Source organism: Exophiala mesophila, assembly GCF_000836275.1.
Source record: "Exophiala mesophila strain CBS 40295 unplaced genomic scaffold supercont1.2, whole genome shotgun sequence".
Taxonomy (NCBI): domain Eukaryota; kingdom Fungi; phylum Ascomycota; class Eurotiomycetes; order Chaetothyriales; family Herpotrichiellaceae; genus Exophiala; species Exophiala mesophila.
The window spans coordinates 3,222,820-3,245,736 of NW_015622505.1; the positions used below are offsets into that span (position 1 = coordinate 3,222,820).

Here is a 22,917-nt window from a genome sequence, read left to right on the forward strand (position 1 = left end):
CAATGATTTAAATGGGTCTCCTCGCGCAAGATGTACACTCTACTTCCTGGGTTCCATTTATTCACCACCAGATCCAGACTTGTGTCCAGCATTTCTCTCAACCAACAAAAAGACTATATCTTTCGTAACATGGCACTTGATATATCACATCCCGACTTCTGGACTCGGGCCCTCCAATTTACCCCCAATATTCACCGTGATCTGTATCCTGCGATCAGTCACGAGGCAGCAAGTATTCAACAGATTGCTCAAGGCAAAGTTGTGATAGTCACGGGTGCTGGAAGTGGCTTCGGCAAAGTCTGTTTCCAATCAGTGACAAACCCTTCCAACTGATGTCTTTTCTAGGGAGCTTGTTGGCAGTGGGCAAAATCTGGTGTAGCAGCCATCGCCCTGGCAGGACGGAGACAGCAGCAACTTGACCAAGTGATCACGGAACTGCAGGCAGTGGCTCCACACACCAAATACCTTGCAGTTCCATGCGATGTATCTTCACTCGAGGATACAGAGTACTTGTTTGACCAAGCTATGGCCAGCTTCGGCCGCATTGACGTGGTTGTGCATGCCGCTGGTGTGCTTGGTCCCGTGAACAATGTTGGCGACACTCCAGTTGACGACTGGTGGAGAGCTTTTGTGAGTACCCCGACTGAAAGATGGACACTACCGCTGAAGGGATGCGCAAAGGAAATAAACGCCAAAGGAGCATATCTCGTGTCAAGAGAGCTCGTTAGGAGAACGTCGGGCCAATCGTCGACCTTTATCAATACAGGAACTGCAGCATCTTACTTCGCCAGCCCAGGGCAATCTGCGTACACCATGTCTAAGCTGGCCGTCAACATGCTCCTAGATCAGCTTCACGCAGGTGAGCGCACAGGAAAGGAGGCTAGATGAAAGCAAGAACTGACAAGCTGCCAGAGTATCCAGAATTAAGGGTTTTTAACGTGCATCCCGGAATGGCAAAGAGTAGCGTTCTGCGACCTGAACTGGAGATCTATGCAAAAGATACTCGTGAGCCAATCTTTCGCATTGTTGATTGTCCATACTAATCACGTTCTTTCAGCTGAGCTTTTCGGTGGCCTCACGGTGTTTCTGGCTGGAAATGAAGCCGATTTCTTGAGAGGTCGATTTATTGCAGCAAATTGGGATGTGCGGGACCTAGTGAAGTACCAGGAACAGGTTGTAGCCGGTGGACTGTTGAAATCACAGCCCTTCAAGGGCAATATAGGGGATGGAGGCCATTTTTCCAGCGATTAAAGGCGTTGTTACTTTTGAGGAACGACAGGTATAAGTCCGTAGCCTCTCAGCAGGATTAAAGAGTTCAGTAAGATCGAGATGATATCGGATATGCCATGCAAGCTCTCTACTTGAAATCAAATTTCACAGCCTGGTAAATTTGACAGCTGTTCAACCTCATAGGGCGTATGGGTGATGTCGCTTGGGACTGGTCGGGCCTGGGCCCGTTCAGTGAAGGGACGGAAACCCTCGGGCTTATCCTCCGCTCGCCTGGGCCATGGTTGACCATGGGACGTTGGTGCCCATGGCCCAATACTACTGGAGTGCTGTGCTACTCCGCCGATTCTACACGCTTCGTCACGATTAGAGGTTCAATACCTCGTTCCAACTGCGAGCTCGTGGGATCATTCAAATGACCTTCCTGAGGAAGCACAGGATTGTCTACATGTGGGCGAACAATGGATTGTGCAGGGTTTCGCCAATCTCCTCTGGCTTCCTCCCAAATATTGTGTTGCAACTTTGAGAAGAAAGAAGGTCGGTCTTGCACACCCCTCGGGCGCCGTCCCATACATCAAACTTGACTCCAGGAATACACCTCTGGTTAAGACACGAAAGGAAAGAACCACCTAAGGCAGAGATATCTGCTGTCTGTTCTAGAAATCCACGTTGCGAGGAACCAGAATGCAATGAAGCCCTGGTCGTCTCATGCACACTTATCTGACCAAAGTCAATATGTCTCTACAGACCCCCAACTCCCCCAAGCATCCAAAATTCTTCCTGACAACAGCCTCACAGTTGTCAATTGCATCTACTCGAATAAATCCGATGTCGGTACAGGACCAGTCGGTGACCGGAGATGGGAAGAGTGCATCTCCGGTCTTGGCATCTCTAAGAAGTTTCTTTATCCGAACCTCCGATTGAGCTTCTTGTATAACATTTTGTCACCCAGCACCAATAAGTCCGGCGCCGATTCTCGAGCTCCGGTACTTTATATCCTTCTCTTGCAAGCATGCCCTCCTCACCGGCAGCACCGAGGCCTGATCCGCCGGTTCAAGCTCGGTCGACGGGCAGGAAAGTGCCCAAAAGAGTGCCCTTGAGTTGTCTGCCATGTAGACAGCACAAACTACGATGTGACAGGTTGGTGCCATGTAGTACATGTGTACGTTACCAGCGTGAGCATGTCTGTCGTCAACATCCGGCGCCCGCCAAAGGCAGGCAGCGGCCAGCAAATCGACAGCCACACACCAACGAGACCTCAGTGGAGACTTCACCAAATGCTAGAGGCGTCTCGACCATCTCAAAAGCCGTCCCCACATCACCTGGAGGCCCGACGAATCGCTTGCAGAGTCAGATCGTTTCCAATATCCACATGGATTCCGCTGCTCAAGCTTTGGAATCTGGGCGGGTGGACCTTGGGGGCACACAAGCAGCAGTACTATTCCCCCAAGTGCTTCCACTACTTCAGATTGGCCCACTAGATGGCTTGACATTGTTGAGTTGCCAGAGCGAGGTGAATCAGAAGCTACAGTGGAAGAACTTCTTGGTCAAGCTACTGCCAACAAGGACGCAATGCGATATTCTCCTGACATACTTTGTTGAACATATCAATTGGCTTTTCCAGACGGTGCATATTCCCAGCTTCCGCAAGGAGTACAGTCAGTTCTGGGATGGCAGCGTGGACGAAGTCAACCTAATCTGGTTGTCCCTGTTGTTCACAATTCTATCTATTAGTGGGTTGCATATTCCCATCAGTGCCATCGAGTTTGTTGGCATACAAGGCGACTCCATCCGCAAACTCGCACACTTATGGCATCACGGGTCATTCCAGGCACTCCAGGCCGGTAACTTCGAGGTCAACCCATGCCTCACACAGCTTCAAACATTCACAATAACTCAGCTTTATTGGTATGCCACAAATAATATTGAGACCCTCAACTCGTGAGTACTTCTATTACTATTGCAGATCCAAATACTCATTGGGTTCAGAAGGATGGCCCAAGCGATCAGACAAGCACAAGTTTTAGGCTTGGATAAAGACCACCTCCCTTCGAAGGATGTCCATGATGAAATGAGACATCGGATATGGTGGGATCTAGTAGACTCGGACACGTGAGTGAAACCCACTATATAAAGATCACAAGAGCATCGACAGCACTAGTAGGATGTTTCAAACCCATGACACTGACAACAACCAGTTTCCAATCTATATGTCTCGACCGGCAACCATTAATTCGCGTACAGTTCGCCAAGGTACCGCTACCACAGAATTGTCATGACAGTGACTTGGGTGACAACTTCATCACCCCAAGGTCTTTAGAAGAGCCGACGGCAATGAGCATGAACATCTATCGAGCTCAGGTGTTCCAGCTCATCAATAATGCCCTGATGAGTGAGCCCGATCAGCTCCAGTCCTACGAAGCCGTCGTCGGACTCGACCGTCAGTTACGTGACCTAATGGAACAATTACCGTGGTACTTCCAGCTGGACAACCAGGGAAACCCCAAACTGTTCTCAGGTAACTACGAGTTTCTAAGCTGGCAACACCATATCCTTCGAACCTGCGTCAGCACACAGCAAGTGCGCATGTATCGGGCGTTTCTCGGCGACAGCTCTAAACGCGCTCAACTCAACTGCGCTCGAGCGGTAGAGGATGCACTGGCAGTGTATCGAAGTATGCGATCTGCCAAATCATTCCGGACCCAGCAGAAGTTCTTCCCTCAAGCATATCAGGTGTTTTCGGTCGCAGTGACTTTAGTGACCCTTTTACTGGTCGAACGGGCATCAGTGCCTGACCCGGCGGCCGCCAGGAGAGATGTCGAGACCATGGCGGCTGATTTGGCCCTTCTGGAAGCCCAAGAGTGCGGGGTGCCTGTAGCGGTCAATGGACGCAAAGTGCTTCTGACAATGCTTTCATTACTCGAGCAGGGAGAGCAATGCTCGCCTGACGATACTGAGCGTCTCGTTCCCTCAATCTCGGTTATACTTGGGGGAGAGACTTCGACAAGAGAATATCTTGGACGCCGAGTCGAATCACCCACAGCACATATCGCGATCACTCCAGGCGTTGACAATCAGAGTGGTCACGCCGGCGAGCCATTAGATGATGAGGCCAGGCTGGATCAATCGACCATCCAGGATATCGGTCCAAGCATCCCTTTGGGAGAGCTAACCGAGGGGACCGATATGATGTTTGATTATGCCGACCTACAACTCGAAGATTCGTATGATCTCTTTAGTTGGGACATGACAGGCCTGTTGTCAGATGCCGCGGCGCTCAGTAGAGCGAGAGGAGATTGGGATGAACCTTCGATAAGTCTATCATGATAGCATTGTCTGCAATCCACATTACCAATTCCCACCAACAAATACAGAGTATGTAGAACTCAATCCCTGGTAGTATGATCGTAAGATACCACACAACCATTTTTCAGACCTTCAAAATCGCTTATCACCTTGGCCAGGCCCAGGCACGATACGAGCAATCGTGCGAGTGACCCTTATTGGACACTTGTATAGCCCTTTGAGGACCAATACCTAAGCTATAACAATCCTAGATTTGCTCGACGTGAGTATAGGTCTAGCCTTATCAGCGAACCCTTTCTCCGCTATCCGGACATGGCGGAGATGGAAAAGTGGGTGCTCGGACTTGGATGACACGGCAACGCCACATGATAACCCATTTCCCGCTGTACCAAATGTCATTCTCATACAGATCACACGAGATCACTTACTCCCACACCTAAACCCCCTACACGCTCACAAACCCCCGTCTTTCTCGGCCATCGACACCCAAATCCGAGTCATCAGCCAGGCCAGACCGAGAGAGAGCCTGATAGTGATCTATGGAGGTTCTCCTATCTCACTGGACTACCACGAGATGTCCATCCTGTTGGATGCATGCATATTAATCAACGTCCTACCCCCTTTGGCCTCTCCTGCCCTTCTTCCTCAAACCATTAGCACTCTGTCGTTGCTCTCCGGTTGTCCTCTCCGTATTCGTTGTTTTATTTGTTCCAGAGAGAGTGGGTGTATACCATCAACACTTCTTCGTCGTCGTCATCGTCGTCATCAACATTTCGCCGACAATGGCTGAGGAACACAAACGCCCGAGCATGGAAGCCAGCGAAGCCTTGGACGTATGCAAAACCGAGTCAGACCGACTTGGCGTCGTGACCGAAATGCAGTTGGATCCAGAAATGGAGAGGAAGACATTGAGAAAGTTCGATATGTGTCTGCTTCCGCAGATTGCTTTTCTCATTATCATTGGATACCTCGACCGCACCAATATAGGTAGGTTCTGAAATGTTGCAGTTTCCAACCTCTTGTGTTTAGAGAATTTCTTGGGTGTTGGATCTTCCCTGCTCTCGTCTGGCCTGGTCTGTTTGGACCGGTCGACCAAATGCAGACACAAGAAGCTGACGATCTGACTTCCAGGCAACGCCGTGGTATTTGGATTTGCTCAGGATATCAATCTCCAAGGACGTGAATTCAACAACCTAGTCACACTTTTCTACGTGACATATATCGTCTTCGACATCCCCTGGGTTGTTTCGATCAAGAAGTTTGGCGCCAATCGAGTTCTGGGAGTCGCATTGCTGGGCTGGAGTGCTGCAACATTAGGCACCGGCTTCGTACACAACTACCACCAAGCGCTGGCTTGTCGTCTGGTGTTGGGTTTCTTTGAAGCTGGTCTCCTACCCAGCATCATCTTCATCATCTCCACCATCTGGAATAAACGCCAGCAGGGGAAACGGATCGCCGTCATCTATTGTGCTACGACCATTTCGGGAGCTTTTGGCGGTTTGTTTGCCTATGGCGTTCAATCGATGGGCCATCGAGCTGGTTTGGAACCCTGGCGGTGGCTGTTCATCATTGAGGGAATCATTTCCTTCGTCATTGGCGGTCTCTGTTGGGTCACCATGCCTTTTAGCGCTGAGAAGGCATGGTTCCTTACCAAGGAACAGTCGGAGTTTATGTTGTTGAAGAAACAACGCGATGTCCTCTATAAAGGGGAGGATAGCTTCAAAACCCGCTACGTGTGGTCTGCTGTCACCGACTTGCTCGTCTATCTCGTCGCCTTTTCCCTCTTCGCTTCCTCTTTGCCTCTCTTGGGCTTCGGCACTTTTCTACCTACCATCATTCGCGGCTTTGGGTAAGTGCAATTCCGTAACTGACAGACCTCTCTTTCTCTTTATCTCTACAGAACCAAACATGAAACATGAGAACTGACTCATCACCACAGCTACACCTCCATCCAAGCCAACTACCTCACCATCCCGGTCTACGTATTAGCCACCATCTCCGTCGGCATCATCTCCTGGGCATCCGACAAACTGCACAAACGCGCATTATTCCTCTTCATGGTCCCCATCCCCGTTCTAATTGGCTATTCCATCGCTCTCGGCACCGCCAACATCGGCGCCGGATACTTCGCCATGTTCATGTGCGCGGTTGGAATCTTCCCCTTCAACTGCATCATGCTTACATGGGTAACGAGCAATTTGGCTCCTGACTACAAACGAAGTGTTGGAGTTCCATTTGCTGCCACTATTGCCAATATCTCGGGTATTTTGTCTGGTCAGATCTATCCTGCTACTGACGGACCTAGATATATCAGTGGCAACGGTGTTAGTCTGGGACTTGAGTTTGTGGCTCTTTGTGGCGTGGTTTCGATTTATAGTCTGCTGCGTTATCGAAATAAGAAGAAGGAGGAGATCTTGGCTACGGGTGTCGAATCGAATGGGAAGGAGGGTGATGCCAGTCTGCAGTTCAAATATGTTCTGTAAAGTCATCAGGTGGTCGGGTTGGGTTCGAAGTGGCGGTTGAGGAAAAATCGCGATGGCGCTCATTCACCCGCTCACAACATACATTACTCTAGCAGAAAAGGGGACTGATTCGATTTTCCCAGGGGTTCTTCGCTTGCAAACCTGGCACATAGTTTAGGTCAATATTCGCGGGGCCGTAAATGTCAATCAACTTGAATTATACTCTTCTTACGTTGTTTTTGAGTAGTTTCCCCCTCCGCCGTGCCATAAAATATGTCCTCTTCCAGTCTAAAGTGATATACACGAGTGTGCCTGGACCCGAGGCTAGAGGTTCCCTGTCTCTGCTTTGATGGCGTTCTTTTCCAGATATCCAGGTTGTGGAGACGCTTCAGACCTCGACTTGAGAGGCCAAACCTTTACCATAACTGACTGGGTACGAGAGTACAGGACACGCGACCCTAGTTCATTAGCGCAGCAGATTCAGGATATCATTAGAGTGCCTCGCCTTTAGCAAGTCAAAATTGCCTTTTCTGATAATACAGTTACATGGTAAGAGCGTCTGCTCAAGAACCCAAGACCTATACCCATCAATAACATCCACATCTCATCGCTTAGCTCGTCTCTCCTCATCTCGTTTCTGCCTCTTCCGACTTTCTGAAGCTATCATCTCTGACAAATCTTCCTGGAAATCCCAGCCTGGGTTCTGTTCTGCTTTCCTCTGAGTATCGTACGCCCTTTGAAGATCCTCTTTACTCATGCTGCCTGCTGCAGCCAACGCATCGGGGTCCATTGAGATATCAACATCGCCAGGCTTCTTCCGCTTTCGTGTATCTTCTTGTCCTAGAACAGGTAGGTTCTGGTTTTGCTGGGTGCCCTTGAGATCGTAGGCGCGGTCGCCGCCAAAGAAGCCCTCTACTCGAGTTTGTCGTTCAGGGATCACCTGGTATGCTGAGCGAGGATGTGATGATTCTTCGGTTTCGGTGCCACGGCGTTTGCGTAGGTCGAACTCTGACACAGTCTCGGTGCCTCCAATCTCTGTGGGTACTGATGAGTTGAGGCCGCTGGGCGTTTCTAGGCCGGCCGATGTCTCAATGCCCGCACCACCATCGTCTGAGTCGGCGTCTTCGTCTTCATCTTCCTCATCTTCGTCTTCTTCTTCTGACTCTTCCTGTGGCTGTAGTTCTCCCCACAATTCTTTTTCTATCGGCTCACCCAGTTGCGTATTCTGTTGTTGCTGAAGGACACCAAAGATGTCACCGCCGTACAAAGGTCGGTTGGTGGCTTCGTCGACTGGCGGCTTGCCCCATTGTCCGGGCGCGAAACCCCAGCTTGCCCCAGGCGGTGGTGGCGCATTGACACCAGGGACCTTTAACGAGGGATATGATGGGGGAGGTCCGTAACGCTGCTGGTTGATCAACCAAGGTGGTGGTGCCCCTGGGGGCATATTAAGTGCTTCCTTTAATTCATCCGACAGCTCACCGGGTCGTAAATGTCGAAGATTGGTTTCAAATTCCTTGCCTTCATAGTAGACTTCGCCATATCTCGTCAGTTCGGGCTTAGTCTGAAATCGGAAAAAGGCCTCGTAGAGTTTTTGATAATCGATGTCGAGCTTTCCCAATTTTCCTTGCACTCTTTCTCTCTGTTTTTGTTTCAAAGATTGTTGATCCTGTTTCTCCAGTACGGCATCCCGCATCTCTGCAATACCCGTCTCTTGGATAAACTTGGGCAGAGAAAATGGCGGCTTCTCCACACCTCTTTTGGAAGATAGATATTCTCTCTTCAGCGACCAGTGTGTAGGCACCGGGACCACGTTGCGATATGATCTTAGATGCACCAATAACCGGGGATCTGGTGCTGATGTGTCTGTCCATTCCACCAACTCGGGCTTTTTGACGAGCGCCTTTAATTCTGCCACCGATAACTTGTTCATTTCTTTCCGCTTCTTCTTGGAGATCTTGTTCGCGGCGGCCTCGTTCTCCTCTTCGTCGGGAATATCGTCATCGTCGAAATACACCTCTGGTTTGTCCGCTTCTTTCAATGCTGGATCTTCCTTGTCTGCTTCCTCAAACTTGCCCATGATATCCTTGTACATGTCGAAGAGTGGGTTATCATCGTCGACGATGAGGGGGTCGGCAAAAGGATCAGCATCTTCGTTGTCTTCGGATTTGATGATTTCGCGCTTAGGTTTGTCGCCATTTGTTGTTGTTGGTTTTTGTTCGGGCGCATCTGCCTCAGCGGCTGCAGGTTGTGAAGGTTCTTCTGATTTCTTTTCTTGGTCAGTTGGGGCGCATAAAGACGAATTGAAAGGACAAACCTGGGCTTTCTGTGCCTTCTTCTTTGCGCGCTTGAGCTGGTTCTTGGTTGGCTTCGCAGCGGCGGCCATGGCGGAAGGGTGTTGAGTTGTTAGATTGAGGCCTCAGGCGATGAGTTTTGGTCAGCAGTCGAACTGATAGGTCATGAAGGGTTTCAGAAAGTGGGTGCAAGGGCAGAGATATGGGTTGAAGTGCTGGTGTTGCTGGACATGGGCATGGTAGAAGATGGTTTATTCTCAACTTTTTGCCTGGAGTTGGAGATTCGACAAATGTTGGTTTGGGGATATACTCCGCTGTTTGACACAGGAAGAAAGAGTTCTACTCCACCGTACCATTGACTTTAGTCACGTGATATCAGTTTCTCCCCTTCGTGATATCAAATACAACTCTCATCATTCAATTTCAGTCTCATGTCTACAAGAAAGCTTCTCTACTTGACTGAACTTAGATCTCAAGTATTGCTAAAGGCACATGCACGAGAACAACCTTATCAAGTACATCAGGTACAATGCATATCCACATACAAGAAACAGCAGTAACTTCAAAGGTAGTCATCAAGCGTTTCCATTCACAGATCCCGTACAACCATCATGACAATACTCGTTGCTAAAGAACAATGAACGATCATCCCGCATTGCTGCATATAATCACTCCTACTCTTTGGTAACCCAAGCATTGACCAACTCCTCTTCAACAACCTCATCTCTAGCGCTAACACCAGAGCGATTCCACTTCAACCACTCCTCCACCATTCCATTCTCATCATCACTCCTGATGATACCCACACTGACATCAATGATAGACATCCTATTGGCATCCTGAAAGAATACTGTTGCTCCGCAACTGGTGCAGAAACTCCGTAAGACATTCTCACTGCTTTGATAGTGTTTCATCTTCTCGATCTGGCCGTTATTCTTGGTGTCAGGACCAAAGGTGACCAGGTCTCCTGAGGCGGTCCTAATGCGATCAGGAGGAACGTATGTCCAAGGTTGAAGGGCAAAGCCTAAAGCCAAACGACAAGATCTGCAACAGCAGATTGCTGCAGGGTAACGTAGAGGTTCAGAGGTGGGAGCGTCATTCTGGTGGGAGTGTTTGTGTGTATCGTGGATAGTCGGGGGATCGATCCGTAGGTCGACGCCGCCGCAATGACAAGTGGCTGTCATCTGATCTCGATCTCCGCGTGATGAAGCTAAGATGGCTGTCTTTGCCCTTGCTCGCTGTTGTACAGCAAGTAGTTCTTCGAGCGATAATTGCTCTTTCGACTGATGTGGACTGACTTTGTAAAATGGAACCTGTCGACCATTGTCCAATCGAGTCAGAAAAGCCGCCCACCCGCCGTCTTTGACATCATCCACCCATTCATGATACTGGAGATTGGAAACATTTTTGCCAGGTTTTTGAACATCTGGTGTCTGATTTGTCTCGATGGCTTGATTGTCCTGGGTGTCTTCCGTCTCTACAATGCCAGCACAAGCGATCCAGTGGCCTGTTGGTCCGTCAAAGATGAAAACATTGCAGCCGCATGTGCTGCAGAAATATCTGGTGACGTCTTTGGTTGCATTGTACGACGAGACATTTGCCATCGAGGTCTCACTGGGTCGACCTTTGAGGGGAACAAACCATGCGCCTACTGCACCTGTGGTTTGTCGGCAGATGTTGCAGTGACAGATAGTTGTTCGATAGATGGACTTGGGGATCGGAAGGGGAATTGTTGTACTTGTGCTTGGGTCTGATGGTTGATGTTGGGACGACAGGAGTGTCGCAGGTTCATGGATGGCGCCACAAAGGCATTGGAGGTGAGTTGCCTGGAGTGGCATGTTGATGGCAATGTATATCGTTGACACAATGAGCTCAAAATACCCTATAACTTGGAACGAAAAGTGTTGATGATGTACTCAGGCCATTTGAGCTATTTCACTCTGGTTCCTGGAGAGAGGTTGTATAGTGTGTTATATCCATGTATAAAGTGTCACAAACACCAATGAGCTGACGTCGGTTTCAACGTGGGGTAGACGGTTCAAGAGGTGGGGATCTCCAGGCAACAACCACCGTCCAGAGTTTCAAAGGGCGTGGAAATGACAAGCAAGGACCCTTGACGAGATGCTGCAGGCCATTGGTGCTATGATACTTTGGCTTATCAAGCGATTGACAATAGCGTATCGACAGTAGAGGAGCATTCGAGGCTATGTACCTGTCATAGCCTTGCCGTCAATATGCCAAATTGTCTAATTTCTACTCGGATGAGACAAATAAAAGGCATAGACAAAGCTGGACACCATTTTATCGCATTACTAGATGGGCAGATTACCTTTTGATGCCTCTAATAAGACTCCATCATAGATGGGATGCAGCAGAACTCAGCGCAAGCAAAGACTCTCGCTGGATTTTTTTTCGATTTTGCCCCGGTTCATGTGGGGCCGTGACCGTCGTATCCCATCCATCGTCCCCTTCAAAAACTCCATGCTGATGACGAGAAAGACTGCAAGCTTTTCCAAGGAGGCTCGAGCACGAAAGCCATGTGGCCGAGGACTCTGTCCTCGCAAGAGCCTCGAGCTATCAAGAGCAATACACCCGCCAGAATTCGAAGGGCGGTGCCGACGAGGACCACCGTAAACTGCATCCCATTGCATAAACATGTGCATCCTTGAGCCCTTTCACGCACCAGGCAGGTTCGCCAAATCTCCATATCCGCCATGGGGTGGAGGCTGATCGCCCAGCCAGCTTGGGTCGACCAAGCGTTCTTTTTCTTGCAACAAAAACTTGTAAGCATGTTTGATGGTCGCATCGGACACACCCGCTACGTCGCTGATCTGTTTGCTGGGCTTGCCAAAACCAATCAAGTGACTGGCGAAGAACGTGCACGCAGCAGCATTAGATAACGGGCTTCGTCCAGCCAGTCCCTCGATCGTGGGAATCTTCTTGGCCAATCCTTCTGCGATGGTCTGCACACGGAAGTTCAGGCCAACCATGTTGCAATATCGGCCACATAGGTCTTCTGGCTTGGTCGACTGTGTGCCACGGTACTCGAGAAGGTCACGATTGGCGATTCCTCCACTGCCCTCAACGGCTTCGATGTTGGCTTGAGATGACGAAGTCAAGAATTTCTCCAAGGTCTTGTATGTACGGCCAATGTCCTTTTTGGGAACACCCGTCAATGCAAAGATCTCGTTGAAACTTCGAGGCAGTTTCATTTGCCGACAGGCAATGAACAGACATCCAGCCAGAATCACGTCGATTGGCTTGCCCCTCATGGTGTTGGCTTCATACACTCGCTTGTAGTACATCTTGGACGCAGTCTTGATCGAGTTGGTGAGCTTGGCCTTTTCTCCCCAATTGTCGATCTGAGCGTATGCGCTTTGGAGTGCCTTGTCGGCTTTGTTCTCAGCTTGCATGGCTTGCGCCTTTTTCAACTTGCGGGTTTCTCGTGACACGTTGGGTCCCCCGCCTCCAATCAACGTGCCTGCGTTGTTGGTCAAGAACAGCTCGTTGTCGGCTTCTCCCACACGATTTGGATCATCGCCCTTGCCCTCATCCGAGTTGAAAGTCCGCCATTCCGACTCGTAGCTAATCAATCGCTCGGCTAGCACCATCCCACAGTTTGCACAGATCGTATCCGCATTCTCCTCGATCAAGTCTGGTGGGACTTGTTTGCAATCTGGACAGATCAAGTGTGTGTTGAGGTTTTCTCGCCATGCGAGGGCGTCGGGTGGCTGGTTCTCTATCCCAGCCAAGGTTGCCATCTTGATGGGCTTCAACGCAGACGGCTTTCTGTTCTTCACCACTCGGCCGCCGATCTTAGTCTGTGATTTACACTGCAGCCGCTGATTCTGCCGTCTCTTGATAGACTTGTATGTGGTCCGAAGATTATGGGATTTGGCAAAGGTCTTGACGAACAACGGAGAATACAGTTTGGCGGTGTTTCAGAAAGAAGCCGGTGCGGCTACAGGCGGTCTGAAGCGCCGTGACAATGAGTCACTCGAGCAAAGGGTTATTCTTGTCGCAGTCCAGGTGTGGTGAGGAAATGGACTGATGCCTGTAAAAATTAGGATAGCTAGAGCGAGTAGTGAATCAACGTGGCGAAACAATGTAATGTCAGTGCAGACGGAGTCGCAGAGGGCGGTGAATCGTCGTACACTGCACACACTCAAATGTCAGTAAGGCCCATCAACAAGTTAATGAGACAAGCCAAACATGAGCTTGAGCACCAACCAGGCCGGTCCGTAAAACTACGCAAGGGCTAGAGACTAGTAAGGTGATGAATCCTGCAAATCGAATTGTCTGTGATGCTGAAGGCGGCGCAAGATCGATCGGAAAGAAACTGCTGACGGCGACCGTTCAACCAGTGAAGGTCTCGTGAGTCACGAAGAGGTCGTTGTCGAGGCTGGGAAATTCGATCTGGAAGTGCGGCTCTGGCCAAGAGACAAATCTGCGGGTTGGAGGGAGTAAGATGGGCGAGCAGAGATGTTTCCTGACAACTTCAGATGATATGCAGATGGTGAGAGTGGCGGGAGATGAAGAGAGATGGAGATGGAAAGAAAAGGAACAGGAAGAGGACAAAGGTTGGTGCTTCAAGTCTAGACTTCTGCCCATCCAAGTGACAGGGTGCCAAGACTATTCACGTGATCATTCTGCACCTTCACACGTGACTTTGAAGCTTCCAAAACAGGTTAGAGCTCTTCTCAAAGCTTCAAGGCTTCATGACTTTGGAACTGGCAAGAAATCGCAGTTTCTCGTTGAATGACAGTCACCAGATTTCTCGTCAGATCTAAGATGGCACAATCACTGAGAGCGGGCGTGAGTTGATGTGTTGTTTGATGAATCGGATTCTTGTCTAACTTGAACAACAGTCCCGCGTCCTGGCTCGAATGAGCTCGAGATCCTTCCAAGCTCCCCGTCGAAGCTTTGCCATTTCATCTGTTGTCCGCGCCCGTGAGTGTGAGCATCATCTTTGTGTGCCTGAATGGGCGTACTAATAGTGGCCACAGCCGATCTAATCCAGGACCTCTACCTAAAAGAATTGAAAGCCTATAAGCCACCACCACAAAAAGCATCCGACGCCGAAGGTTATGTGCAAAAGTTCACCCCTCCCGCGGCACCCAAGTCCCCCGAAGAAGCCAATCTCGCGAGTGAACTCAAGGCGTACGATGAGTCGGTGGTCGAGGTCGAAGGACAGAGCTCTTCCGGCGAAACTCAGACTGAGGTGGAGGAATTGTTTGAGGAACCCGAGCCGGATGATGTGCCACACCACTAGGAAGCCATTGGGTTTTGAGATGGGATAGCTTTGCTTCTACGCTCACCCAGAGATGTACAGAGAGGCAAAAAGAACAAGAGAAAATACATGGTGGAAACTTCTAGAGACTCGTACCACCAATGTCAACAGAAGCATAGCATGTCCTCTGTATGTTTACAACGTGCTCTATGTGTTGTGAAGCGTGCGTCTCCGCCATGATATCTCTCACGTGCAAGGATATCCGTTCGCACCTGTGAACCCATTCTGAGAGAGTAATGTGTGATCGAAGATTGAATATGCCCAAACTGGAAATGGCCTATATTCGACCTTGGCTGTTGTCTACAGTCAAAAATCAATGCTTGAGGAGAGACATTTGGGATTTTACTTTTATGGTCCGACGTGACAGAGGTCATAGGTGGGTGCTGTTTTACGTGAATACCAAGTATGGCTATTATTGCCCAGATAACAGGGTCAAGATTGTCCAAGTACTGGGCATTTTTGACAGGCTTGGTGGGTAGATCAGGTAGCACAGACACGCGAAATGTAGGCATCCGGGCACCGAGTCATCACAAGGAATACGAGAAGAATGGTGTTGGTCGGAGCACGGGGTGGCTTACATACGTACAGTGGGAGGAAGGGTGAGAGTGTTTGGTGTGCATGTTATTGACTATCATTACCATGGTTGCTGTTTATATTTGTTGACAGACTTTACCATAAGTACGGACTGGGCTACGTCAAAGAGACTGTAGACACCTACAAATGCAGATCGTACCTCTGAAACCCAAGTTTGTTATGTACTAAATTAAGCGCGTAACAATTGGCCTGGAGGTGTTTTGCAATTGCCATGCGGTACCTACTTGAGTTTTTTCACTCAACTCGCAATTTAGAAGTCCCCCGTTATTCGGCATATCCTGGCCTTAGATCGTGTAGGGGTTGGCTAGGTCCCGTTTGTGGCTGATTCAGATCAGTGGGCGTTCTTGGTAACAAGCATAAACACGGTCAAAGCAAGACCTTGGCTGATTCAACGTGCAGATGGGGGAATGTGTACAGTCTAAACGACCTGGTCAGTGAAATGGCACGAGGGACACTTATCATCACGACTGTACTCTACATATCTGGATCTACTTAGTGTAGCGAGATGGTTGAAACGGAGGCTGAGGAGAGTAGATGGTGATCATGACATCCATCCTCCCATCCGACCATCATATCATCCATGAACCCCCGTGCCCCCATGCTGGATCTTGTTAAGCAATCTCTTAGAGGCGCGTTCTGGGCATTCGCTTAGTGATAGCGCCAAAGCCGGGCACCGGGGTGTCAGGCTTACAAGCTACGGAGTTTGCTGCAACCGCAGGCCCCCTCGGCCATTAATGCTTCAGATTACAGGCTATTCGCACAAGCTGCAGGCTGCAGGGTCCGGCAGTAGCATCCAAGTTCCAACGATAGGCAAGCGGGTACCTGGAACCACTACTGCATTAGCCTTTTTGACATGGATCCTCAACCCCTCGGACCACCCGCACCCACATATTATTATGCAGTCCTCAGCCTACAACTACCACCTACAAGCTTCATTCTACAGGGACTTTAGGCCCCGGAGGTCGAGTACAGTGACGCCGTTGTGTCTAAGTTTGGGCGCTCGCTCCCTCTAATGAGACTCGATCCACCTGCTCCGCGCCTCCACTGATTGCTCCTGCACCAATTATTGTCCAGCTGAAGCTGCCCGCGCTGCCTGCGTCTTTACACCATCACCAACACCATCACCATCACCACCTCCACCTCCACCAACAACCACGACCACAATCAACAACCAACAACCATCAACCTACAACCTGCATCTCCATCTCCACACTATCAACGCCCTAAACCTATCCATCCATCCATCTCTACTTCGCTCCTTCTGGCTGTTTACCATTCTTTTACATCCTATTCCGTCATAATCTTGCTCACACCTTGTTTCCTGTCCTCTCTCATCCTGTCTCTCGTTATCACTCTCTTCGCTCGTTTCTCCGGTTCAACGTCCATGTCTTAATACCCTCTCGGCCATTATCCCCTTCAGCTTCGACACCTTGCTCCCCATTATAAACTCTAGCAGCCTTCCACTGTTACACCACAACAAACTCTAGACACCTTCATTTCCATGCTCCTTCGCCGTTACCTTCTGATGGCGACTTGCAGCAACACTGTCACCTTTTCCCGGGTCTGAGAAACCCACCCACGACCTGACACTTTTGACGGGGTTTCCTCTATGACAATGACAGTCCCCATGTCCCACGAGAGACTGCCTGCGCCCCCAGTCCATGCCAAAAGTCCCGCACATCCTCCTCCATCTCTACACATTTCTACCTCCACCAGAGACTCAAACTCCTACTCTCACCCAAATGAACTCACTCGTTCTGCTACATATACCTACTTGGGATCTTCAGCAACGGAAGAAAACCCAACCCCTAACATAAAGCGAAACTTCTCCGATAATGCCCTTAATCTTTCATCCGAATCCAACACTCCTGTACGCAATGGCGATAGTCACTTGCCCAGTGTTCAAGTTCTACGCCGCTCCTCGCGGAAGATGAAGCGCAAGGTCACCTCCAAGAGATTTTCCCTGTCACCAGACAACGATGACGATGACGAAACCTCCTCTTCCTCACGAAAGCGTCCTGATGAACTCTCCAGAAGCTTCAGTCGCTCCGTTGCTGGAACCTTGCGCTCACTGGCGAGAAAGTCCTGGGGCCCGGCCTCACGCACCTCCTCGTCCTCTCCGGTCCGAAAGACCAACCATGATGCAAGTTACTCCCCCACCCAAGGCCCTGACGACACTCCCACGAGCCCCATTACTCTACCTGAACCTGCAATTTCAAGACCACACTCACCTATGACTTCCGATGACACTGGCAGGCGTCCATCTCCTGTTCTGCCAAAGCTCCAGGAACAAAGCCCGCCTCAAAGGCCCATGCTCTCTCAGATGCAGACAAAAAGTAAAAGCGAAATCAACCTCAAGCGCCTTTCTAGAGCCTCCTCTTCTACTTCACTCAGAAGCTTTGCCTCTACCAATAGATCTCGCTCGCGCCTCTCTCTCGCCAGAGTCCCTCCCTTACCTTCGTCCTTGTCTTCCGACCGCCTGGCCACTCTGAACTCCGATTTCCCGAAAAAGAAGGACCCTCTTTGGTCCGCTTTTCGTGCCATTGACGGCGAGTACATTACTTTCCAGTCCAAGACGAGCCTACAAAAGGCAAAGGTTCTCCGATTAAGTCTTTTACCATTCCTGTCTAAATACCAAGACCACCCCTCGAATCTGTCTCCTCGAGCGGAAGATCTCGATCGTCGCATCGCAACCTTGAACAAGTGGTGGGTCGGCCTCTTGGACCACTTGAATGGTGTCAACAGTCAGAGTATCTCTGGTACCGATCGCCCCGTCTTTCTTGAAGCCATTACCGCTATCATGCTGCGCCCAGAGTGGCAGGCTCCCGGTTTCGCATCAAATCCCGCCGACAGTCCGAGAGGTCCTTCGCTTCCAAAGACCAAATCCAGCAATTCCGTCGAATCTGATGACACCGACTTCTTAATAGATTCTGTTCATCACAATGTCCGCAATGTCTTTGTCCAAAACTTGTCGTCACAATTGGCTTATGTGGTTGACCGGCTCTCCATGCGGACCGCCCCTGCCAGTCTGGTGACCTTTGCTGGCAAAACCTGCGCATATGCATTTTTCTTCTGCCCAGGAGTCGCAGACATGTTGACAAGACTGTGGCGCTTGCCGCCGGGCACATTGCGCCGAGTCTTCAGCGAGTTTGGCTCTGAACGAGGTGACCGCCTCGACCTCGTATCTAAGGCTCTTTCGGTCAATTTCCCCCCTCCAGTTCGCAGCCTTACCGTTGTCTCCCAGACCGGACTGTCAAGACATCTTCAAAGACGGCTCCAGTATCCTCCAGGTTCAAAGAATATTGCTTGGTACGGTCCTTGGGTAACAAGATGGTGTGGCCGCGATAGTGACTTATTCTTTGTCTTTGTCAAGCACTATCATGTTTTGGTCACTCACTTTCTTTCCGACGATGTCCCCTGCAAGGATCGAGTCGGCATTCCTGGATTCGTCCCTGTTTGCGCCCAACTATTGGTCGTCCTTGAGTCGACCGTTTATCGCTCAAGTGGCCAGGCAATGGCCGAAGGCTTCTCTGCTGGACTGGGCAACAATCTAGAAAATCCCGACGCCTCAGCTCCCCTGCCCATGACAATTGCCAATGCCTCTCGCTCCATATCGGAAAATAGGCTGGTCATGCTGCTCAGGGATATTTGCAGTGAACACGATCCTGACCAAGCTTTATTACGAACCCTCTTCATATCCTCCTTCGACGCAGCAACCAAAGCAACTGCTCGCAAGATTTCTCTGTACAACAATGACGCATGTTTTGTCATTTGTGATTTTATGGAGGAAGTCCTCCCAATTATGTTTCGGTACAGCCAACATTTCATGGATGTCCCGGTTCTTGACTGGCCATTTTGGCTTCAGGTCTGTCAACGCATGATACACAGTCACACCACTTTAACACAGATTCGATTGATTGCCTTTTTGTACAGTACGTGGTCCATATGGACACTTGATGAGCAACGAAAGCGTGAATTCGTTCTGGAGTGGTTATTGGATCCTTCAGTCTTTGAGCCTCTCTTCTGCCACTGGTCATCCATGGTCAGACATTATTTCTATCGGTTTCTGTGTTGGAGGATAGCAAGATACGATGGCCAAGTTACAGACTTGGATATGCACGTTCATTCCTTCCTTTTCTCTCAGAGGCTTAACTAACGACTGCATTAGTGAAATCATTCAGACCCTGGCCACAAGGTTGAACAAGCTTTGGGCACATTTTCAATACCTAAAGGCGGAAGCAGAAATGCGAGAAACGCCTCTACCGTCATTTGCGCCTTGTTCACCTGCACCAAATCGACACCTCATCATTGTTCGCACCGACAGCCAGCCGATTATATCATCCTTGACTACATTCAACAAGGTCACCTCGGCCTCTACTATGAACCAGTCTTCCCCATATCAGAGCCACTCGTCCGCACTAAATTCCATTCCTCAGGCTGACCATCCAATCACCCCAAGTGGGAAAAAACGTTGGAGCGTGTTTCGTGGCTTGAACATGTTTGGAGCCACTGGTGGCAACCAACGCCCTGGCGAAGTCACCCCACCAGGAAGTCCAGATGAGCAGACTGCGCCCGGTGGAAACAATGGCAAGGGTCCCGGGCTGAACAACACGGGAAGTTCTAAGCAGTCAGGTCGCCCAATGACACCACCCCATCAAGTTCTCTCATTCAAATTTTCCTTGGAATGGAGTGCTCAGCGTCCCGATCCCGGCAAAGCGCGAGGTATCAGCCCTCCTGTTCTACCCACAAACGCTCAGACCATCTTACTTGGACAGCTTCGACAAAGCAGTGAAAGTGGAGACAGCGGCGGCAGCGGCGGCAGCGGTGGCAGTGGTGGCAGCCTTGTGAGCGGGTCGAGCTCCAACAGCGATGCCAAGATGAGAACGCGGACAGGAGAGATTAAACCGATGAAACCAGCAGCCCATGAAGCTGCCACTGCACGATACAGCGGACGAGCGTTGGCAGAGTGGTCACAGGTTCTAGGAGAGTGTCGCCACTTCTACGTCCGACGCAAAGCTGAAGGCGTACCCCGGGATGGCTTGGTAGAAACACCGACCATGGGGGTCGAGACCTTTCGGCTAGCGGGTTGAGTGGAATTCATGCAATCAATTGAATTGACCTTGGGAGTATCATTACACACATACATTTTTCTTCATTTCAGCGAGAGACATGTCAACGGTATTGTGGAAATAGGGGCCGGGAAATAGGGCCGGGGGTACAGGTTTCACATGGAGTCGAATATGGGTGGCATAAGGATGGGATCTACTCTTTTTGATTTCTGTCACTGGGTGGAGTTCGTTTGAGTTGGCTAAAAGGAGTCAAATCAGTCACATGTTGTTTGCATCATCATGACAAGAACATCCACCCACCCACCGTCCTGGAATCAGTGGATAGACTACCTATTTTTAAGAGGGATAAAGTGGTTTAATGGGAGAAAATATTGGATGGAAATGGTGGGCCGCAAGGCAATCAGATGGAAACAAACAAGGATAGATAGGAGCAGCGAATGTAAACAGAGGGGAACAGATGTATTTAAGATAATACACGTATCTACATCTCTTGATCTGGCATCTGTGTCTGTTCTCGTTCCTGTGACCTTGTTCCAGAGTTGATCGAGCAATGAGCAAGCTGCGTTCCTACAACTCATCCCTCTTCTCCTTCCCTCCACTACCATGTGTAGCATTCCATTCCACCAACCACTGCCCCACAAGATCCAGTTCCCATCGATGCGCAGCCTTGATGAAATCCGGCTCTGCGTCAAGATCTAGAATACCATAACTATCCCAATGATGTCCTGCGCCATTGATGACGGATTGCAATTCTCCGTATCGTATTCCGTTGGTACTAGTACTGGCGTTACGTCCGTGGTAACATACATCGCGCCATACGTCGCTACTGCCGTCAATGAACGCAAGTCGTGGCGCTGAGATGGAAAAGTCTCCGTATTTGTTATACCATGATAGATCTGGTCCGGATGGAGATGGCACTGCTTGGGGTGATAGTGGTCCAGCCGGGAATGCCCATGTGCACCATTGTTGTGTATAGTTGAGAGTGATAGTTCGTAGTAATAGTGATGGTGTCCCTGCGGGTTGGGGCATTTGATACGCACCTTGCTCAGTGCATGTGCTGTAGAGGTAGGATCGGCTCGCGGATGATGTAGGGTCGGCGTAGAATGTTTCTGTAATGGCGAATGGTTAGCTTGGAAGTGGGAGACATGCGAAGATGGAAGTGTGTAGGATTGATTGTAGTGGTTTACAACGGACGTACCATTCTGGGTCGAGAATCCGGCAGTGGTGTCAATCACATCGGCACTAAGGGGTCCCACCACGACCTGCTTGACATAGCTGGCATATCCACCGAGTCCTGTCCAGACCTCGCCATCGGTGTAGTTGGCGAGCTGTGAATCAACGCTTGTGATCTCCACAGGAGCATCTGGGTCGGTGACATTGTTGCAGAACCAGAAAAAGTCGGGATGATCGTACTCTGGATACCAATTTAGTTCTTGCCAGGTATTGGTGGGGTAGTTCATTGGACCGCCCAGAGGAAATGCAATCTATGAATGAAATGCGGTCAGCTTTGTTTCGAGAGGAGGATTTTATATTGTCGACTTACTGTCATTGCGAAATCGCCGAGGTCAGACAACGAACCCAGTCCAAAGATTTCTTTGAATTGTTGTATCGCAGCTGTGTTGTTCGTTTCAATCAGCTTGTCAGCCTTGTCGACAATATTGTTGATTCTGGTGATACAATCTTGAGGTCCATAGGTTTGGATGGGATCGTACCACTCAGGATAGCCGTGAACAGCGTGAACTACTCCAGAAGAGGCTATCCCACCCCACAACAGACCTTCATATTCAACGAGGGAGAACGCTGTTTGCGCACCAGCTAAACTGCCTCCGTACAAGATCCAAGGAGTTGTATCTGCCGTGAGATTGTCTCCTCCGGTCACATTTTCAAATTTAACATGTTGGGCAAAGTAAGCATTGTCTGCTATTGTTTGCTCGGTGGTCAGAAAGCGGAGGTTATCGGTGGTGGAGTTTTCAAAGGGAAAGCTTTCGCCATAGTATCTGTTTTCGAGGATGACGCCCAGACCATTGGTGGCGTTCATGAGAATTTGGATGATGCCAGTCTGGAGGTTGGAGAAGCGTGATGGACCACTAGTTTCACCACCGATGTAAAGAAAGACGGGTCCTCCTGGTTGATAGTAGGTGTTGTCGTAGTAGTATCGCTGTTTAAAGGTTCCGTTGGTGTTGGGAGCATACCGTGAACTATTCTGGAAGTGATCGATGAGCTGATCAAACTCGTAAGCGGTGTAGTTAGTTGGTCTGCCGTTGTCATCTAAGGCGCCGACCTGGGCCGAGGCAAGGCCCGCCAATACAGCGCCAACTAGCAGGACAGCTTTAGGTAGTGACATGATCAAATAATGGACTTCCAGGGAGTATCAGAAAGAATGGAAGACAGTAAGAGACCATGTCCTGGGTTTCAAAGATGTATAAACGGCGTGCGGGAAGTCACTCAAGGCTTGATTGTACTATCTCTCACCTTGTCAAGGAATGTCTGCGTGCCTGTTGATGATCTCCTCGCCACTCGGTACTGCTGTCCATGGCACCGATCAAGCTTGGTTGAAAGCTTGACCAGAGCTTCTTGAGCTTGATGTTGCACGAGCTGAATGACGAATGGTCAAAGGGCCACTGGCTGTTCAGGGTCATTGCTTGGATACAACGCTGCAAGGGTACGCAGATGACGAT

At 49.9% G+C, this 22,917-nt stretch overlaps 8 protein-coding genes across 8 annotated transcripts; 4 read left to right on the top strand and 4 right to left on the bottom strand.

Moving 5' to 3' along the window:
• Nucleotides 1-73: 73 nt before the first annotated feature.
• On the top strand, nt 74-1,251 carry PV10_02942 (uncharacterized protein; the record flags this gene model as incomplete). Its single annotated transcript, XM_016367325.1, has 5 exons — nt 74-297; nt 346-630; nt 682-859; nt 913-1,005; nt 1,058-1,251. Exons 1-5 carry the CDS (start codon nt 130-132, stop codon nt 1,249-1,251), a joined length of 918 nt encoding a protein of 305 aa, XP_016226843.1. The 5' UTR covers nt 74-129.
• Nucleotides 1,252-2,239: 988 nt separating this feature from the next.
• PV10_02943 (uncharacterized protein) lies at nt 2,240-4,554 on the top strand (the record flags this gene model as incomplete). The annotated part of the gene is made up of 3 exons (XM_016367326.1): nt 2,240-3,168; nt 3,217-3,339; nt 3,426-4,554. The coding sequence occupies 3 exons, from the start codon at nt 2,240-2,242 to the stop codon at nt 4,552-4,554; spliced, it is 2,181 nt and encodes a 726-aa protein (XP_016226844.1).
• A 2,920-nt stretch (nt 4,555-7,474) lies between these two features.
• PV10_02944 (uncharacterized protein) lies at nt 7,475-9,523 on the bottom strand. The gene is made up of 2 exons (XM_016367327.1): nt 9,310-9,523; nt 7,475-9,261 (listed from the first exon to the last, which is right to left on the bottom strand). Exons 1-2 carry the CDS (start codon nt 9,376-9,378, stop codon nt 7,600-7,602), a joined length of 1,731 nt encoding a protein of 576 aa, XP_016226845.1. The 5' UTR covers nt 9,379-9,523; the 3' UTR covers nt 7,475-7,599.
• Nucleotides 9,524-9,802: 279 nt separating this feature from the next.
• On the bottom strand, nt 9,803-11,124 carry PV10_02945 (uncharacterized protein; the record flags this gene model as incomplete). The annotated part of the gene is made up of 1 exon (XM_016367328.1): nt 9,803-11,124. One exon carries the CDS (start codon nt 11,122-11,124, stop codon nt 9,961-9,963), a length of 1,164 nt encoding a protein of 387 aa, XP_016226846.1. The 3' UTR covers nt 9,803-9,960.
• An 837-nt stretch (nt 11,125-11,961) lies between these two features.
• On the bottom strand, nt 11,962-13,047 carry PV10_02946 (uncharacterized protein; the record flags this gene model as incomplete). The annotated part of the gene is made up of 1 exon (XM_016367329.1): nt 11,962-13,047. One exon carries the CDS (start codon nt 13,045-13,047, stop codon nt 11,962-11,964), a length of 1,086 nt encoding a protein of 361 aa, XP_016226847.1.
• Nucleotides 13,048-14,018: 971 nt separating this feature from the next.
• Nucleotides 14,019-14,974, top strand: PV10_02947 (uncharacterized protein). Its single transcript, XM_016367330.1, has 3 exons — nt 14,019-14,101; nt 14,155-14,236; nt 14,293-14,974. The coding sequence occupies exons 1-3, from the start codon at nt 14,045-14,047 to the stop codon at nt 14,556-14,558; spliced, it is 405 nt and encodes a 134-aa protein (XP_016226848.1). The 5' UTR covers nt 14,019-14,044; the 3' UTR covers nt 14,559-14,974.
• Nucleotides 14,975-16,317: 1,343 nt separating this feature from the next.
• PV10_02948 (uncharacterized protein) lies at nt 16,318-20,729 on the top strand. The gene is made up of 2 exons (XM_016367331.1): nt 16,318-19,286; nt 19,339-20,729. Exons 1-2 carry the CDS (start codon nt 16,780-16,782, stop codon nt 20,258-20,260), a joined length of 3,429 nt encoding a protein of 1,142 aa, XP_016226849.1. The 5' UTR covers nt 16,318-16,779; the 3' UTR covers nt 20,261-20,729.
• PV10_02949 (uncharacterized protein) lies at nt 20,714-22,793 on the bottom strand. Its single transcript, XM_016367332.1, has 3 exons — nt 21,783-22,793; nt 21,438-21,723; nt 20,714-21,348 (listed from the first exon to the last, which is right to left on the bottom strand). The coding sequence occupies exons 1-3, from the start codon at nt 22,581-22,583 to the stop codon at nt 20,807-20,809; spliced, it is 1,629 nt and encodes a 542-aa protein (XP_016226850.1). The 5' UTR covers nt 22,584-22,793; the 3' UTR covers nt 20,714-20,806.
• Between the last annotated feature and the right edge of the window lie 124 nt (nt 22,794-22,917).

Excerpts from the sequence above, each read along its gene's own strand:
- PV10_02944 (XM_016367327.1), bottom strand. The coding sequence starts at position 9,378 with ATGGCCGCCGCTGCGAAGCCAACCAAGAACCAGCTCAAGCGCGCAAAG. Across the intron at positions 9,262-9,309 it reads AGAAGGCACAGAAAGCCCAG|AAATCAGAAGAACCTTCACA; the intron begins GTTTGTCCTTTC and ends GACCAAGAAAAG.
- PV10_02947 (XM_016367330.1), top strand. The coding sequence starts at position 14,045 with ATGACAGTCACCAGATTTCTCGTCAGATCTAAGATGGCACAATCACTG. Across the intron at positions 14,102-14,154 it reads CACAATCACTGAGAGCGGGC|TCCCGCGTCCTGGCTCGAAT; the intron begins GTGAGTTGATGT and ends CTTGAACAACAG. Across the intron at positions 14,237-14,292 it reads TTCATCTGTTGTCCGCGCCC|CCGATCTAATCCAGGACCTC; the intron begins GTGAGTGTGAGC and ends TAGTGGCCACAG.
- PV10_02948 (XM_016367331.1), top strand. The coding sequence starts at position 16,780 with ATGACAATGACAGTCCCCATGTCCCACGAGAGACTGCCTGCGCCCCCA. Across the intron at positions 19,287-19,338 it reads CAAGTTACAGACTTGGATAT|TGAAATCATTCAGACCCTGG; the intron begins GCACGTTCATTC and ends CGACTGCATTAG.
- PV10_02949 (XM_016367332.1), bottom strand. The coding sequence starts at position 22,583 with ATGTCACTACCTAAAGCTGTCCTGCTAGTTGGCGCTGTATTGGCGGGC. Across the intron at positions 21,724-21,782 it reads TCGGCGATTTCGCAATGACA|ATTGCATTTCCTCTGGGCGG; the intron begins GTAAGTCGACAA and ends TTTCATTCATAG. Across the intron at positions 21,349-21,437 it reads CGGATTCTCGACCCAGAATG|AAACATTCTACGCCGACCCT; the intron begins GTACGTCCGTTG and ends TCGCCATTACAG.